The 18,577-nt window shown below is 34.9% G+C and overlaps 1 protein-coding gene across 3 annotated transcripts; it reads right to left on the bottom strand.

Moving 5' to 3' along the window:
- Window positions 1–1,872: 1,872 nt before the first annotated feature.
- On the bottom strand, window positions 1,873–18,505 carry arrb1 (arrestin, beta 1). 3 transcript variants are annotated; one of them, XM_027145771.2, is made up of 17 exons: window positions 18,003–18,505; window positions 9,306–9,336; window positions 8,944–9,004; window positions 8,778–8,822; window positions 8,435–8,631; window positions 8,265–8,324; window positions 8,095–8,162; window positions 7,578–7,713; window positions 6,856–6,940; window positions 6,686–6,758; window positions 6,442–6,579; window positions 6,239–6,322; window positions 5,849–5,872; window positions 5,105–5,175; window positions 4,886–4,951; window positions 4,207–4,258; window positions 1,873–3,686 (listed from the first exon to the last, which is right to left on the bottom strand). In XM_027145771.2, exons 1-17 carry the CDS (start codon window positions 18,020–18,022, stop codon window positions 3,575–3,577), a joined length of 1,323 nt encoding a protein of 440 aa, XP_027001572.1. In that variant the 5' UTR covers window positions 18,023–18,505; the 3' UTR covers window positions 1,873–3,574. The 3 variants fall into 3 exon arrangements, with proteins under 3 accessions (XP_027001572.1, XP_047676978.1, XP_027001578.1); XM_047821022.1 differs by lacking the exon at window positions 4,886–4,951 and having other exon boundaries at window positions 1,874–3,686; window positions 4,207–4,252; window positions 18,003–18,503; XM_027145777.2 differs by lacking the exon at window positions 4,886–4,951 and having other exon boundaries at window positions 1,875–3,686; window positions 18,003–18,500.
- Between the last annotated feature and the right edge of the window lie 72 nt (window positions 18,506–18,577).

Here is an 18,577-nt window from a genome sequence, read left to right as displayed (position 1 = left end):
CTCTCATTATACAAGAAAGGCATGCATTAAGGTTTATCCTTGTTCTACTTCCCAGGTGGTGGAATGACATTCCCCTAAATGTTAAAAAGTTTGTTACTAGCAGTCCCCCTAAGGCATCTAAAGATTTACCGTTTTATGAAGTAAAGTAGTGCTTAAAAATGTAGGTAAAAACGTTTGTTGTTTGTGTGATTTTCTTGCTATATTACCTACCAACAGAGTGTTTAAACTGATATTATTCTTCTTTCATAAAATACTTTATCAGTATTGATTTATTAAAAGTCTTCAATAGTCTTCAAAGCATTTCTATAAGTTGCTATGGATATGGGCATCTGCCACATGTCCAATGTCATAACTGTAAGTATGAGTGGATTATAAGATGTAGGTTTGGCAAAAATGCAATGTGTTTGTCAGTTATCATCGATCCTAGTCACAGTCATGATAAAACTTTCCCAGGAAAACTGTCTGTGGCTCCCATACACCCTGGGATGGGACGCCAATCCAGTGCTGGGCACCGTGTCTACACATTTACCTATGGGCAATTTATCATAACATTTTTATCATATAAACAACTGCTTGAGAAGTGGGAGGAAACCAAAACATGCTTAACTCCACATGAGCTCTGGATTACCAACAGACAATTAAGCATAGTCTTTCATTAAATTATCTATAAAGAATTTCACATGTATATCTCAAGCAAATAATATGATCTTAAATAGTTTGATTTTGATGTAAAAGATTTTAAATAGATTTAAACACTATTTATTAAAAACCGGGCTTGTTTTGAAACATTTTTGTAAGGTTGTAAAATTTTCCAGGATACTACCCAAGATTTATTATAATAGGTAGGTCAGTATTTGACATTGCTACTATAGAGCTCCAAAATGAAGTATAGCTGTCATTAAGTCCAACCATGTTGTGAATCAGAAAGTTAAACTCCTCTCTTTATTGAACTTTTAAAACAAAATGAATGTATAGTAGTACAGTAATAATATTCTAATTAGAACTGCAATAACCTTTAACAATACAACTATTTTAAGTGGAATCAATTTATTGGACATGGAATTCAAATAAAACACTCAAAAATATTTAAAAAATAAAATAAAATAACCAAAATGTGGAAAACCAACTTAATAATGTGTTAGTTTGAAACATTTTGGCTTTAATTTCCAAAACCATTCCCCAGACACTAAAATAAGTTTTTTATATTCCCATTACCATTGCCACAGAGTGTATATATATATATATATATATATATATATATATATATATATATATATATATATATATATATATATATATATATATATATATATATATAAAATCAAAGAAAAAGAGAGAGATCCAAATCAGGGTTAATTGAATACAAATAACTTGAAATATAGTTCACAGTGTACAACTTGCAAGGATGTCTATAGGGCTTACTCTTTATTCATGTGCATATGTAGAGCAGTGGTTTTTTCATTTTTTTGTAAAAAAAAAAAAAAACACTTTTTCTTTAGAAAATAAGTATATAAGGGAATAAACACAAAGCATGAAGCAGCATTCAATTCAATAGTTATATACATTGAATATAAAAAGGTCTACATGCCCCTGTTTAACTGGTGAACATCAGAAACACTCTCACTCACTCATTTTCTACCGCTTATCCGAACTTCTTGGGTCACGGGGAGCCTGTGCCTACAGTATCTCAGGCGTCATCGGGCATCAAGGCAGGAACCCTGGATGGAGTGCCAACCCATCGCAGGGCACACACGCTGTCATTCACTCACATACTACGGACAATTTTCCAGAGATGCCAATCAACCTACCATGCATGTCTTTGTATGGGGGGAGGAAACCCCCGAGGCACGGGGAGAACATGCAAACTCCGCACACACAAGGCGGAGGCGGGAATCGAACCCCAACCCTGGAGGTGTGAGGCGAACGTGTTAACCACTAAGCCACCGTGCCCACTAACATCAGAAAAAATGTTATAATATTTATAAATTGTAATTAAAAAAAGTTACAATAACATGGATGCAATATGGCTGCGTTCTGAAGGTATCAAGCTATCCACAATGAAATGATTATGATTAGGCATAAATAAAGATCAGCTGTTTTTTTTAATGAATTTTCTTCACATCTTGGTTTCATCCAACGGTCCACAAAGAGCTTATAAAGCATGCAAGGATTTCACTATGGAACACCATAAAGGCTGTCATAAAGAAATATAGTATATGGAGTACTACAGTGACATCACCAAAAACAGGGCAAGATTTATAAAAAAGAAAAAGCTAAAAAAAAAAAAAGAGAGAGAGACCTAAAGAAACATTAAAGGAATATGTCATGTCTGAGGTATGGGGTAGGGTGGGAAGTCATAAGTGTTTTCAGACACTTAAGATCTAACTTCACCAAAATGTGGAAGCCTGGTTAAAACAGGGGTGTGTAGAATTTTTATATCCACTGTATATATTGCACAATACACTTATATACTGTATCAGCTAGAAAACTTATATTTTCTTAGTATTTTACAAAAATTCATATTAAATGATAGAGATTGAGGCATATAGATCGATGCAAATCCCATTTCTACATATCTCAAAATTAGTGACTGTTAGTTTTGGATTCCTTTTTAGTTGCTCCTGCATTGTCATTTCTACAGTAGCATTTTTGTTGTGTTTGTTTGTTTGTCATTTTCTCATTTAGTTTTTTAGCATAGCACACATAATTGGGCTTACGTTATACACTAAATAATTAAAAATGCTTTTAATTATAAGGCTGCTTCTGATGCACAGTAATGTTATTTAGTTCATTATTAAATTTGTTTATTTATATCCATAGTTGTAATTAAATTAACTTTTGAAAAAATAGTAATTTCCCCCCAACCCCCAAAAACATGTGATTATTTTTTTTGTTACACATCCCTAGTGTCTACAAGTATCCTGTAAATCAGACAAGATGACTTCCCATAGCAAAAGTGCCATTGTGTCATTACTCAATAAAGACAACTTACACTAAAATCTTTTAACATTTTTAACCTACATTAACATTTTTATACTTGACTTTGTTTAATAGTTGACTTTGTTTGTTAATTAATGCAGGACATTAAAACAAAACAACCAGACAGTAGTAATAGTAATAACATTTGCTCTCCTTTACAGAGTGTTTTGGACAGAAATAAATTAAACAGGTTTAATCACAAATTTACTGTCTCTAATTTTTCATTTTTTAATAGAAAAAAGAACAAGAAAGCAAAATGATAACAAAGGCATGCTATAGTTGAAAGTCATTTTCACCATAATCCAATGGTATTCCTTAATGTGTCTTACTATAAATACCACGTAGACACCCTGTAGAAAGCCAGTGAATTCTTCTCATCTGCTAAATGCTTATCTAAGGAGGTAACATTTTTCAACACTTTTTCAACACAATTTTTACACCCAGTCAAGATGGAGAAAACATACGCAAACAGGAGCACAACAACTGCACCACAGTGATGTGTGTTAAAGGGTGTTACAAACTTCTGGTTTGTCTCTACAGGGTTTTTCCGTGGCTCCCTTAGGTTGTGATAAAGTAAACCATTTATTGACTTCATCTATCTGTCATTCAGCTTAGGTGAGTCTATACCTTCCTCCTCCTCTTCTTTTTCATCCTTTGCTCCAATAAGTCGCTGCCTTGCGAAATCTTCAAAAATGATATCATCATCACTAGTCAGAAATGGAGAAATTAGGAGAATGTTGACAGATCATCTTTGATGTGCTGCATTCATTCACTAAAAGGTCATTTCCACAGTTATTGGTGTCATACAACAACTCACAAAGATGCTTACTACATCATTCATTCCCCAACCAACAGTTTCTCACTTGATCTCCAGTCAAGCATGTATACTTTCTCAGAGGTCACCAGGTTATTAATGGAACTCATCTGCTTGGTATCACACTTTTATTTATTACAAGAAAAGGCTGTGTTTGTGTGCTTATGTTAGTATGTGTTATGGCACATCTATCTAAAAATAATTTTGTGTTGTCTAAAGAACATTTCCAGAACTATGGTGTAATACTGTAATGATATAAAAAGGACAAATAGAATACACAATGAAGAAAGATTTAATATAACTAAAAACTGCAGTATAAATTTAGACTTTGGAGTTTTGTGTAATAACTGTACAATTTGTATAACTGGACAATCAGAAAATGTGAACAAATAAAATGGCAAAAAATTACTCACTTTGTGTCAAACTCGATCAGGTTTGTGTCAATGGGTGCATCGTTTTCTAGTGCTTACACAGAAAAAGAACAAAGGGTTCATTTATGGAAGGGAAATTTTCAAATACTACAGAATTGTACAAGTAGGTAAATATTTGTATTAAATAAGATTACTTCAGCTTGGCAAAGTGAAGCACAACAGGAGAGCATGCAACCACTAATCTGTTTAACAGCTAACTAATAAACTATTAACTATTAAACAAAGATTATTGATTGGGCCTGGTTAGAGGCAATTTATGGTATCATAGGCATTATATGAGAGTCTTCTCATCCCACTACATATGCATCTTAAGCAATAAAATGCAGGTGATAATCCATACAATAATCTGTTTAACTAATATTTCACCAGGAGAACAAATTCCCTAGATGAAGACAAAGTTTTGATCATTCTAACTGCATATCAGACTAATTATGACTTAAAGTAGCAGAAAACAGCAAAACTACCTGAAAATTGTGGGGATTATACCGGTGTTAAAATAAAAACAAACAAACTTGGAATTGATATAGAATAAAGTGATTATTGAGATGAAGTTAATCAGGTTCACTTGGCAGTTGTACTTCTCAAGCATAGCTACAAAAATTAAAACACCAAGAAAGCCAACAATTACTGACAATGAACTGACAAACAAAAACAGAAGTACCCTCTGTACATTCTTGTCCTTCTACCCTACATGCTTTCCTCTTGGGTTTCCCAGAGCCTCTGATTACTAAGGAATATCAACATGAAAATTCACATGATGGTTTTAAACATAATCAAGGTCTAAACTAAAGTATATTTATTGAGCTAGCACTTTCTTTATTACTTCAATAAACAAGCTTTTTTAGACAGCTAATTTAAAAGAATTAGATTAAACATGCACCATCTTTGAAGATGGATTCCTCATCAGGTTTAGGATGCATTAATGTGAAGGGCAGCTCTACTGCAACATCACTAGAGGGAAAAAAAACAGAAACAAAATACAAGATGTTCAGCAAAAGATAGATAATCTATGAAAGTACAGATGCTTCAGCAGACTTGCTGTTTTTTGCATGTTAAAATTAAAATATCTCTGTTATTGTTATGATTCAGCCCGGACTTTGGCCACATGCATGTTTGTTATTGTTCCTCGTCACGTGTTTGCCCTGTCCTTGTCTGCCCTGCCCTGTTTCCACGCCTGCTCCTAATTGTATCTGATTGTCTTGTGTATAAATGTGAGCCGCGTTGCCGATGGCAGCGCGGAATCTACTGTTGTCTTTGTCTTGTCTCGTGGTCCCCTTTATTAAACCCTGTTTTGTGTTACTATCCTGCGTTTGGGTCCGCTTCCTGCCCCGCGTCATGACAGTTATATATTCAGCTTTGGTTACAGAATCAAATAATAAAATGAATGCATTAAATGTATTTAATGTCCAGTATAAAATCATAATTTGAAGAATAAAATTGTTTTTTAATAAAACCTACTATTTATCATCTACTATAATGTAGCTTCTTTACTTCCACAAATACACAAAGAGCATTTTCTCTCTCTCTCTCTCTCTCTCTCTCTCTCTCTCTCTCTCTCTCTCTCTCTCTCTCTCTCTCCTCAGAGAACACAGAGAAAAAGTGTGTTGGATTAAGTTTGTTTTACCTGGAGGCAAGATCTCCCAAGAGCCTGTGAAGAATAAAACAAACTTAGCCTTTTCCTGAAATCCAGATGCCACAAATGTTACTCTAATTTTTGTTGCATGTTAATTTGTATTATCTTTAAAGATGTCCACAAAGTGTATAAATATGCTCACATTGCTCACAAACTAGTAACTGATTTGAATTATTCCATTTTAAAGTAAAACTTGCTGGATTCATTCCAATCTAATTAGAAAATTAAACAATTTAGAAATGTTAATTATATGGCTATTAAACCTTTTTTTTTATTTTTAGGATTCATTTATTATTATAAGAAGACATATCAAAAGAAAAGTTAAGTCACTCGCAAGCAATAACTAAACTGAATGATCAAACAAAAAATATTCAAACTTACCCACCACGAGACACTACCAATTTCACTTTGACTTTATAAGACACAATGATACCCAGAATTTCTTTACTGGCTCCTTCTCGTAACCTTTGGGATAAAACAATAAAGCCGATATTAAAATATAGCATTGCAACTGTTGCCACTTACTAAAAAAAGTTAGAATATTATTGTTATAAATATTGTCTGCTTATATTAAGAGTACTCACAGTGTACTTGAGGCTAAATTTGTGTCTTCATGTTTGAGCTTTCCATCTAAAGCTAAGCCACGCTTCTCTCGGTTGTTGGCAAGAAAGGGGGTGAGAGTATATACCTTACAGAATGTTGCACTTGGAGCCACAATGTCACTAAACAGAGTAATATGAAATTAGACACACAAAAAGACATGTAGATTTATATAGATCTCTACTTCTGTTGTTGCATTGCTTCATCATATGTGTGCTGCATACATACTCTGATTCCTCCATTGCAACTGGACATTTGTACTGGGCAGTGTTGAAGAGGCAAATATCAGCATATTGACGCACTATAATAGTTTAAAAGAAGAGCTGGTGGGTCATTACATGCAAGGTTTTTTTTTAATGAATAGTGTGTATAAAATTCTAAGGTATATTTATAAAAACCTGAGATCTTCATTTTCTTCACAGTCTTGTTTGTGTTGTTTGTGACATGAACATTTACACTAATTGGTTCACCATGGTAGTAGATCTGAAGAACCAGAAGAAAAAATAAGTTAATTACCGTTAATTGTAATGTAAGATATGTTTCTGTAAATATGTTTCTTAATTTCAGTAAACTGAAATAAATCTATTCTAACCCGTTTCTACACGGTCTAAGCTGCTGAAATGCAAGTTTAACTTGGGTGCTCTACCAGTCCATATATCTGTAGTATTTTGTAGCACACTACTTTAACCACTAGATGGAGCTCATACACTGCAGAACTAAAATCCACTTTCCTATTCATGATTGTTTGCCATAGAGTCCAATTAGAGAACTGCTCATTCCTTCACAGATTTGTGATTTCCCTGATGTACCCACCTTATGGAACATCCCAAGGTTTTGAATCTGGTGCACCACAGGAGAGAAAACTCTAGGAGTAGGTCTGAAATTACTGCCATAAAACCTGTGTTTCTGCCTATCTCTACTTAATTTGTAACAGTGTCACTTTATTTGTTCAGGGAAGAAAAACATTGCTGGTTTGTCCTTTTTATTTCAGCTACTAGATCTGAAATATTCTGCTTAAACTAAAAAACCTTCATTGAAAAGCAAGAGTATCCCTCTCAGATTTATCTACAACTTTAGGAATACTGTTGTTTGTAGTTCTCTTCTTAAAGAACTTACTGACCTCTTTGTCAAGCGAGGCCTCTAGGTGTAAGGGTTTATCTGACATGAGAAACTGTCTTGTTGTCTCTGCCATTGGTTGTGGACCCGGCTTCTCTGGGGCATACTGGACTTTTCTAATGATAAGCCGCACTGAGTTCCTAGGCCAAAAAAGAGTATTTAGTACATAATCCCATACTGTTTAGAGAAATAAAACAATAACAATAAATTACTAGTTAGGTAACACAGTGGTTTAATATACGTAAAAATGTTTTTTGTTGTCTGCATGGCTCAAAATATGAGAAAGATCAAATGCACTACTGTATAACACGTGATAGTGTGGTTGTAAAAAAAAATAATCCAAGCCAGGCTGGTATGATTTGGCCTGATGAGAAGTGGAATACCATACCAAATGGGGATTATTTTCATGATAACTTGGCAGAATATATTTTAGTGTCACATGTTTACCAAGCTATTGCCTGCTAAAACAAATTCATGATTAATTTTTTGCTAATGGTGTGGACTGAATAGAATTGCTCTACCTTTTGTGAATTTTCTCTTCAACGTTTTCAGCACAGAAAGCCTTCACTTCAAAGTCAACCCCACAGGCCTTTTTCAGAGGTGAGAGAACCAGAAGAAAATAAATTTATATTCTTTTGTATTTATTATAACTTTTGGATTATAATTTTGGTTTGTGATGCAAAAAATATACCTTGCCAGTATCTTCTGGTCCAGGTTGCAGTGTGACTGAGCAGGGTAAATTGGGAGGTATCTATTCAAAATATAGTGCTATAGTGGGTTACAAAAGTAATCTTCAGCATTGTAAATGTATACTATCATAATTAGTATCTTTAGTTATTGGCACAGCAGCAAGGAATTAACCTCAAAGGTGAAGGGATAGGCATGCTCTCCCAGCTTTTTAATCAGCCGCTCCTGTAGACGTGTCAGGCTTTTCTTCTCCTCAGGCACAGGAGGAAATGCCTGTACATTTGACACAAAGAGGTCCTTTCGAAATGTCAACCCAAGAACATCCAAGTCCTCTCGCCCATAGCGGAAAGCACATGTCAGTGTTATAAACACTGTAAATGAATGACAAGGAATCAGAAACACTAAGTACTGAATCTGCTCAATCACTAACATAAAATGAATAAATCTCATATTCAGTAATAGAACATCCTGAGATAAAAAATATCAGCCACAAGGTTTCATAAGACCATTTTCTTACCTTTCCTCTCCTTTAAGTACTCTGGATCAATTAAAACCACACCATCTATAAAATGAAGGCGGGAAATAAGTTATAAGTTATTATTCCAGATTTACCATAACATGCACAACACTGATTAAAAGGTTACAATTAACCAAAAAAAAATGGAATTAAATAAAAGACATACCAACAGGCTCTACAATGTCCACATGGTCAACAAAGTCCCTCTTGCCAAGATACACAGTTAGCTTAAAAAGATAAAATTGGTGTTCAACAAAATATTCCATTTCAAATTATATTGAACATAATACTAACAACATACAGAGAAATACAAAACTGCCCTTATTTAATTTTTTAGACTTTTTTGTAAGAAATATGGAAAATAAAACGTAAGTTAATTTATATGTGGTTAATTATGCCATTATGTTTCAAGTCCTATTTCAACCAAAATAACAGTAGCTAATCAATATAATCACTTATTTTATAAGTTTCATTTATTCGTATGAGATTTTGCATGTAAAGGAATAGGAATAACAAGCTTTAAAGTACCTTTCCATTTGGACTTGCCTTCTTGAATACCCTATGTGAAGAGAGAGAAAAAGCAGTTTAGCTTAGAAATGCTCTTTTGTAATTAAACATTTTGTACACTCCCTGTTCATAAGTGGGGACCACTACAGTACCACTTTCTCCAGGAGCTGAAAAATGCTTTAACAGACCTGTTCACTCCATCTTATATACCTGTCAGTGGCAGGTATGTTCATGGGTGAATGTTATGAAAAGATAAGTTAATGGGACAAATAGCACTTCTTTATAGAAAAACACAGCTTACCATGGCTCCTTGGTCCTTAGCTTTTATTGTTCTGATAACCAGTTGCAATTCTGTTTGAGTAAGTAAGGAGAGTTATCTGGTGAGCTCTGCAGAGCAGGAAGGTGAGATATTGTATTTGTTTAGTAAGCTCCATGACAGGGAAAAGCAGAGAGTTAACTGAAAAATCTCTCTTTTGTTTTTTTTAAGCATTCTCTCTTCATAAGTGATAAGTCATGGTTAGACCCTCATTTGTGCCTGCCCACTAGATATGTGTGGTGTTCCATTTCTCGCAAGTAACATCTATGTACCATTAGTGTGACTTTTGGCAAAGCCCACACAAAAGACAAGTCAGAAATTAGTTCTTGATTAAATTCTTTGTGATTATTTGCAAGGACCCAATATTTTTAAGTGCCTGAATCTAAGCTGGAGAAAGAACTCCAAATAACAAATCTAATGTTTCGGAATTAGTCTTTGTAATAATAACATTTATATGTAGAGAAAAATATCGAGTCACATTTGTTGTCAATCTTTCAAAATACTCAGATATCACAGAAGGACATTTTTACATAGTCCTTATAATGGAAAAAGTGCAAAACCGAGTTTCCAAACGAGTATGTACTTAAACTACAACATTTAATGCATTCTGTGTCAAAATCTGTGAGGTCAGATCAACCAAAATAATTCACAGTATTGACAAAATTACAAGATTTATTTTGTGTATGATGAACCCAGGTGACTCACTATTAACATCATGACAAACTGTGTGAAAATCCTCCCTTTTCTTCATATATTTATCTAGATATGAGCCTTAATATACATACATGGTGTACTATAAAAATAGTGCAGAAAGCTGAAACATTTGTTTTAAATTGTACAAAATTCAAAACCATAGTTAGTTTACTTAGTAAAAATGTATTATTTACACCCCCTTAAGTCTGTTTTTCCAGTGCTGTAACAGCACTATGAATTTGCTCTCTCTAATCACTATTCTTAGAAAAGCTAGTGGGAAGACAGGACGACACAAATGCTAAATTTTTTGTACACCTCTCCAAGCACTTTACATCATTCTCCTACTATACTGAGTTTGTGCCAAGCACTTCTCTCCAAGTGCTTACATTAGAGATGAGTCATGTCAGACAGTTTTATTAGTGTATTTATATATTGTAGATTTGTCTGCACAGACAATATTAGTGCTAGAATTAATTAAAACTAAAACACAAGTTCACATTGGTACACTACATGCTGTACATCACTGTCTGACATGGACTCTTCTCAGCTTTGCTCCTTGCCTAGCCCTCTGATCTTTGCTGGATTTTGATTATTGGTATTTTAACTCTGCTCTTCCCACTGACCTTGCCTATTGCTACCGTTTATGTAATTTAACTGCAGTAATAAACCTGTAGTCATATATCAGCTAACAAAAAAGTAATAAAATAAGCCAGGCTATATTAAGAGTGCTAAAATCTGGATAGCCTTCAATGTTGTCAATGTTAAATGTTTAATTATTGCTCTATTTACTGTGTGCTGCCAGGTTAATTTGACATCAATTCCTGAACTTGTATTAACACATAATTGAGATTACCATAAGTTCGCAAATAGGAATTTTGAGTTAAACTGAACTTACGAATGCAATCATTTTTGTCACCTTAGGAACATCAATATTTTTAACACTTTTTAGGACTACTAGTCAATTTATCAAACAGTGAATAAACACAATTTAAATTAAAATATGATGAATATGCATAGAAAATTTTAATTATGTGATACACTGTTTGGAAGTTATATAAAGTTTTATTAAAGTGTTTTGTTTTTGTCACAAACATTTACTGAAAACACTTCGCCCTCAAGCTGCTAGCACCATCAACTTACATAAATTCAAGTCTTTGTATACTATACTATATATTTACAGTATGTATTAAATGTTATTAAATCAGGATAGAAAAGTAAATAAATTCTAACTCAACCAAAACTGTGAATAAAACCAAATTGCAATAAGAACCATAGCTTTTCTGTTTCCTTTGACTTGAGATTCATCAGATTAGCTCTCATTTTTCTGTTATTGGCTGACAGAAGCGACATGGTCTTTTGTTGTTGTAGTTCATCTACTTCAAGGTTTGTATGGTGTCCTGGCAATATTTTCCTCACTCTTTGTTGTCAAACTTGCTTGCTGGCTTTCTTTGCATAGTGCATCCTGGTGCCATCTTATTCCCAGATAAGTAATACCTGTCTGTTCACATAATGTAAAGTAAATTCATCAGACCAGGCCACCTTCTTCTATTACTCCATGGTCCAGTATCAGAACTCATATGCCCATTGTTGGAGCTTTTGGTGGTAAACAGGGATCCGCATGAGCAATGTGACTGGTCTGCAGCTACGCCTCTCCATGCCATGATGAACTGCGTAATGTAATATCATTCTGTCATACCCAGCATTAACATTTTCAGGAATTTGTGCTATAGTAGCTCTTCTGTGGGATTGGACCAGACGGGTTAGCTTTCACATCAATAAGCCTTGGCCTGCTGACCCTTTTACCAGTTCACTGTATGTCTTTCCTTGAATCTTTTTTCTTTTTAGATAATAACCACTGCATAGCAAGAACACTCCACAAGTTTTAGAGATGCACTGACCAAGTCATCTGGCCATCTATCACAATATGGTCCTTGTCAGAGTCGCTCGCATCTTTACACTTGCCCAGATCTCTTCCTTCTAACACATCACTTTCAAGAACTGTCTCTTCAATTACTGTCTAAGATATTCCACCCCTTGACAGATATCAAGGTAATGAGATAATGTTGTTCACTTCACCTGCCACCTCAGATTTAGGAGATATTGGCTGTGGCTGCTGCAGACAATGTGGCCAAACCTTTGATTCTTTTACATACCCATAATTTGTATTGATTATAAAACAAACAGATGGACAATAACCACAGTATAGAGTATAGACATGTGTTGGCTTCCAAACAAAACAAGAAAATGCCCTTTGAATTAGATGACCATGTTCGCTATGAAATAAAAAATGCAACATGCCAGTTAAGTGCTCAGACATTATAAAGGTTATACAACGTGCTAATGTGGACTTGACATGACTCATGATTTCATGAAATCCAACCTTAGTGGAACCGCAAACTTGAGAGGGCTTTTAAGCCCTTTCAGTGCACTATTTCACTCTGAGTCTTAATAGCCCAGAAGCATGCAGTAAGTGACTTTAAAGTGTGTATGAATTTTTAAATGAGTGCATGCGTCTGTAATGCACAGGCAATCTCTGTTGGGTTCTATGGCTGAATCAGCTCAGTGTGTGCTCAGCATTCTATATCTTCAGTATCTAGAATATGGTTTTGTCTAATGTTTTCATGAAATAAGTTGTAATGTATGAAATTATTGTCAGAGTAAAAAATATGCACAGGACATGATTCCACAAACTTAAATTTATTACTATTATATGTGTGAGTCAGAATGGCCTGAAATGGAGTAGCACCCCATCCAGGGTGTATGCACCTAAAGTTTCCAGGATAGGTTCTGGATCAACCATGACCCTGACAAGGATTAAGCGGTTGCTAAAGTTATCACATTCTGTTTGTATGTATTTTGCAAATTGTATCATTTAGCATGTCAAAGCAGTTGTTTCAGTTGTTCAGGAAGAGCATATATTTAGGCATTCCCATTCACTTGAGGTGTTTCCTTTTTGGACAGCTTAAATCCACAGATTTCAGGTTCAGCACTGCACAGATGTCAACGTTGCAAACATACAGTTCATCATGACGTTTGAACCATTTTAATAAATTAACAATTGACTATTTTAACCATTCCTTATGTGAAGTGAAATAATGCTACTGACTTTAGTAAAATGTAATAAAAGTACATAGTTAGCCATATGTGTTTTTTAAATAAATAAAAAAATATTTGCTGATCTCGTAAAGGTGACCTATAGGCTCACGTCATCTTTGTGATGTGACATAAGGCTAAGTATGGTGATCCATACTCAGAATTCATTCTCTGCATTTAACCCATCCAAAGTGTACACACACAGCAGTGAACACACACACCGTGAACACACACCCGGAGCAGTGGGTAGGCATTTATTCTGCGCCTTTTCAATCCTCGAATTCAGTCTTAGATTTTTCTACAAGAGTCTTGTCACAATCAGCCACTTCTAACTTCTACTAATTAGACACTTCTGACTTTCTCTAAATTATATATGCAAATATTAAGTCAATTTCCAGAGGCTAACATTAAGGACACAATAAAGATCGTCACACCTAGTGTTGATTAGCAAGCTGTGTAACTTTTTCACATGTCTTGCAAAGTCATATATAAAAAGATACTTTATCTGAACTTTATCAGTACATGTTCATTTAGCTACCCTATTCTAATAAACCTATCAAATTATACAGAGTAATGACATCCAGCTAAGTGATGTATGTGGTAGGAAATACAGCTATCTCATTATGACTATAGATATCATGTGGTCTTTTGGAAAGCAGAAGGCAAAATTTGTTTATATATAAATGATTCATGAGTCCAAAAACAACAACATAATACTAAACTAGTAAAAGACAGGTAGCTTGATACTGCTCTTGGTCTGTGCTAATCCAAAGGTAGAAATCTATATAAAACTCCACTGTACACTAGCAGTTTTACAAAGCAGAAATTCAACCTGGATCCAGACTGTGATGCAGATGTAACACAATATTACACTGACTCACAGCCTGGTCTCCTGCTTGTAGTTGGATAGGAAATTATTTGCCCTGTCACATGACAAAGCGAATGACTTTAATTGTGCGATGGTTAGATGTTTTTGTATCTCAAGCCTGTCACTTCCTTGACACATCCTTGTATTTTCTGATTGCTGAATAATGTTTCTTTTATGGTAAATGTGTGCTGTAACCTCTTTCGGTCATGTTGGATTGAAATGAATTTTGAATGTTTAATGTGCTTATAGGAGTACTTTATATGAATAGTCTATATGAAGGAACTAGAAAAACAAAAGTAAAGCAAGACTGACAAAAATTTAGTAATGACCTTTTTTCCTTGAAGTCTCCATGAAGTTCATAAGTATGTTTTAGGTTTGGGGGATTGTGGATAAATAGAGGCTGGATGAATTTTGTGCAAAAATTGTCACTGCAATGGCAACATTTAAGATTAATTTTAAGATTTCTTTGTGAGTATTTTCTGTTTTGAGAAAGCTACATTCATTATTCACTGTAAAATAATCAAAACAAGTCCAGAGGATGGGGGGCAGGGTGGTTAGTGGTTAGCATGTTCGCCTCACACCTCCAGGGTTGGGGGTTCGATTCCCGCCTCCGCTTTGTGTGTGTGGAGTTTGCATGTTCTCCCCGTGCCTCGGGGGTTTCGTCCGGGCACTCCGGTTTCCTCCCCCGGTCCAAAGACATGCATAGTAGGTTGATTGGCATCTCTGGAAAAATTGACGTGAGTGTGTGAGTGAATGAGAGTGTGTGTGCCCTGCGATGGGTTGGCACTCCGTCCAGGGTGTAGCCTGCCTCGATGCCCGATGACCCGAGAAGTTCGGATAAGCAGTAGATAATGAATGAATGAATGAATGAGTGAAGTCCAGAGGATTTGGGTGATCACATGCATAGGATACATATTATCAGGGACTCAAGAGATAGCAACAACCAGCACATTTATTTGGCGTCTTGTATCCAAGGCAACAAATACAATATTAAACCCAAGCATGTATTTGAACTAGTTGATGGTTAAAGGCTTTACTTATGATTGAGCATGGTTTTTGGTAATCCCGGAATTGTTAATTTAGTTTCAGTTTATTTTTTATTTATGAGCACAGAACCTTAATTGCTACCTTGCTAATTTTTACTGCTATGTTGCATGCACTTAGTGCAGCCTATAAACTGTATTTAATATATTTAATGTATATAGTTGTAATCAGTATATATAATAATGTAAATCAGTTGTAGATAAAAACAATCTAAATCTAAATGTTCATTTGCTTGGTTAATTTTCAGCTTTTAAATGTGTTTGCACAAGTTAAATCTATTACACAGTGCAATTTAATCACATTTCCATTTAGCTGAAAGAGCTCATTTTATCCTGAAGGCCTTTTTTATTTTTTACCGATATGGATCCATATCTGCAGGAAATTTGTTTATTGTAACATCTTTTTCAGAAAGCGGATAAAAGCATTCTCCCTGAAGAAGAGTAATTAGTGGTTTAATCACTTTGCAAGACCATTTCCTCCACGTGCCCAGCACACTACTACAATGGCTGACTTTATTCCAATCAGTCTTTAATGTGTATGAATAAAAGGACATCTGTTTTTTTAGCATTCTAATCCTCAAACGGTCTTGTCATTTTCCCCCATTAGTGAAGAGTCCAGAGATTTCGTGATGAAATTTAGCTGTGTAACAGCTTGTAGCTATGTTTGTGTAAGAGATTAAACAGACTTTGGTTTCCCAATTATTTAATCTGTGGGTTTACACATTATAAAATCAAAATATTCAATCTGGGTGAAAAGTGTCATTTGGAGGATTAACCTTCCATCTACCAAAGCTCACTAAGGGACAATAGCATAAAAATGAGTTTCAACCTGCAATGAAACGGATGTTATTTTCTTTTGGGTAAAACTATACATACTTGGGACGATCATTGTGGTAATCAAAGGTTATGGATTTTTATAATAAACTACAGGGAGTAAAAAGAATCTAGAAACTGAAGGCAGAAATTCTTAAGATTTTACTGAAATAAAAGTTACATTGCTACTATTAAATAACATGTAAAAAATAAAATTGGTATGGTATTTAAAAAAGAAAAAATATACTACATGACCAAAAGTTCACACTCATAAATTTCTTGGGCTTTTCCTTTTGCCAGAAAGTTTGAAGCACACAATTGTATAGGATGTCTTTGTATAGTGCATCATTTTAATTTCCCGTAACTGGAATTAAGGGGCCCAAACATTTTCCAAAATGATAATGCCCCAGTGCACAAAGCAAGCTCCATAAAGACAATTACCTGACAATTACAGGTCCTTGGTTTGCCAAGGTTGGAGTTCGAGTGTCCTGCACAGAGCCCTGACCTCAACCTCACTGAACAAAAACTTTGCTATGAATTTTAACACCCTGACTTTACTAATGCTCTTGTTGCTGAATAGGCTGAAATCCCTATAGCGGCACTCCAAAGTCTAGTGGCAAACCTTCCCAGAAGAGTGGAGGTTATTATAACAGCAGAGGGAAGACTTAATCTGGAATGGGACAACAACAATTTTAATAAAATCAGGGAAAATTATAATGTATTACAAAGTAAACAGAGTGTAACAGGATTTGGTGGTAATCCCTACACTACATCATGCGTAAGTACATTTCTGCACTGTAATACATTTTAAATGAAAAATGTCTGCAAAAAATAATTTCCTGTGCACATCAATACATGGCAATCTAAGGTCACTTAACTATCCTTCATGATAAAATCTAGAAAGCAATGTATTCTCTCCCTGTCTTCCATTTACCTTTCCTGTTTCACCTCACTAATAATTACATTTAGGACAGTATAACCACATACATACAGCTTCACACAGCCTGAGGCTGATTGTTAACGCCTTACAAAAAAACTAAGATATAAAAAACTAGATCAGGTATTTGCTCTCTAAATTGTTCTTTTAAAAGTTGTAATGATCAGTAGATGTAAATAAATTAGAACCATGTGTTTGACAACTGTGTACTTGTAGTCAGATAGACATTTAACAACCAAATGGATTTCTGACGGAAGGGTCCATCACAGGTCACTGGAGAGTTCCTCTTCAGCTGTTGCTTATATTTTGCTGGGTACCATACAGTAATAGCAGAGAGCTTTGCTATTACTGTAAGAGGATAATTATCTTATTATCCTGCTGAGAGCACAGATATGGCATATAGCTTACTTCCTCTTCAGAGAGCTCAAGTAATTTAGAACTCTGTTGATATGGTACCATGCTATGTGTGAAATGTCAACAGTCATGTAGTGACCAGCTGCGTCAAAATGCAGCACGACACACTGAATGAAATATAAAACTGTGTACTGTAGCATTAATAAGAGCAAAATAGACAAATGGAAAAGAGGCAACTGCATCTAAGAAAGCATTGCTATAGACCCCAAGAAAATAATATAATGTAAAAAATTCTACAAATCATTTCTTCTATGACTGCACTTGTATGGGTTAAGTTTTCTGTCAAAATGTATTGCCATAAAATCACAGAGATCATACACACCTCTTTATATTCTAAGACCAGCTAAAAACATTACACCGGCCACATGTAAAAAAAAAAACTGTTGTTCTATATTAACCGAGATTAACATATATAAAGTTATATAAATAAATAAAAACATTCATCATCAAAGATAGATGATGCTTAGAATAGTGATGCAATACCCTATTACATGCTTGTTTTTTTCTTGCAGCATTTAATGTAATTAAATTCCTTTCTTACCTTGTGCCTTTATCACCCATGATGATAATTTGAGTGGTTTTCTGCTTTGAACTTGCAGGAAAAGATCAGAGATATTAAGAAAATAAATGAAGGGACTGAGAAGGAGCAAAAAGGAAAATTCACTTTTGTGAAATATGCACACAGGCAGGATGATACAGCCTCAGTCATGTAGATATGGTTCCTGCAGTTTAAACACTCTCCAGCTGAATTTGATTATAGAATCATCTCCGCTTTTGCCTGTCAAAAAAGGTCCTCTTCCCCAAAGGAAGCAAAGGCAGGTGATTCCCTGTTCTGCTTGGCTACTTCCCGCTCTCTTGCTATTCAATTAGGCATTCCTCAAATGAACCGTGTTTGGAAAAGAAATCCTGAGATTTTAGAATCTTCTGTTTGAGGTCCAATGTGAGGCAGTGCTGCTGCTTTTGCTACGTCTCCATCTCCCTCCCACACTCCCTTCCGCTCTCTCCCTCTATCACATGCATACACAAACACTCTCTCTCTCACACGCACACACACTCCCTCTCTCTCACTCTGTCCTCTTTTGAAATGAAGGGGTTTGTGTACTAGCAGTATTGAGT

The sequence above is a fragment of the Tachysurus fulvidraco genome, chromosome 11, assembly GCF_022655615.1.
Source record: "Tachysurus fulvidraco isolate hzauxx_2018 chromosome 11, HZAU_PFXX_2.0, whole genome shotgun sequence".
NCBI lineage: Eukaryota > Metazoa > Chordata > Actinopteri > Siluriformes > Bagridae > Tachysurus > Tachysurus fulvidraco.
The sequence above is the reverse complement of the archived record's forward strand: the minus strand, read 5'-3'. Positions and strand labels throughout refer to the sequence as shown.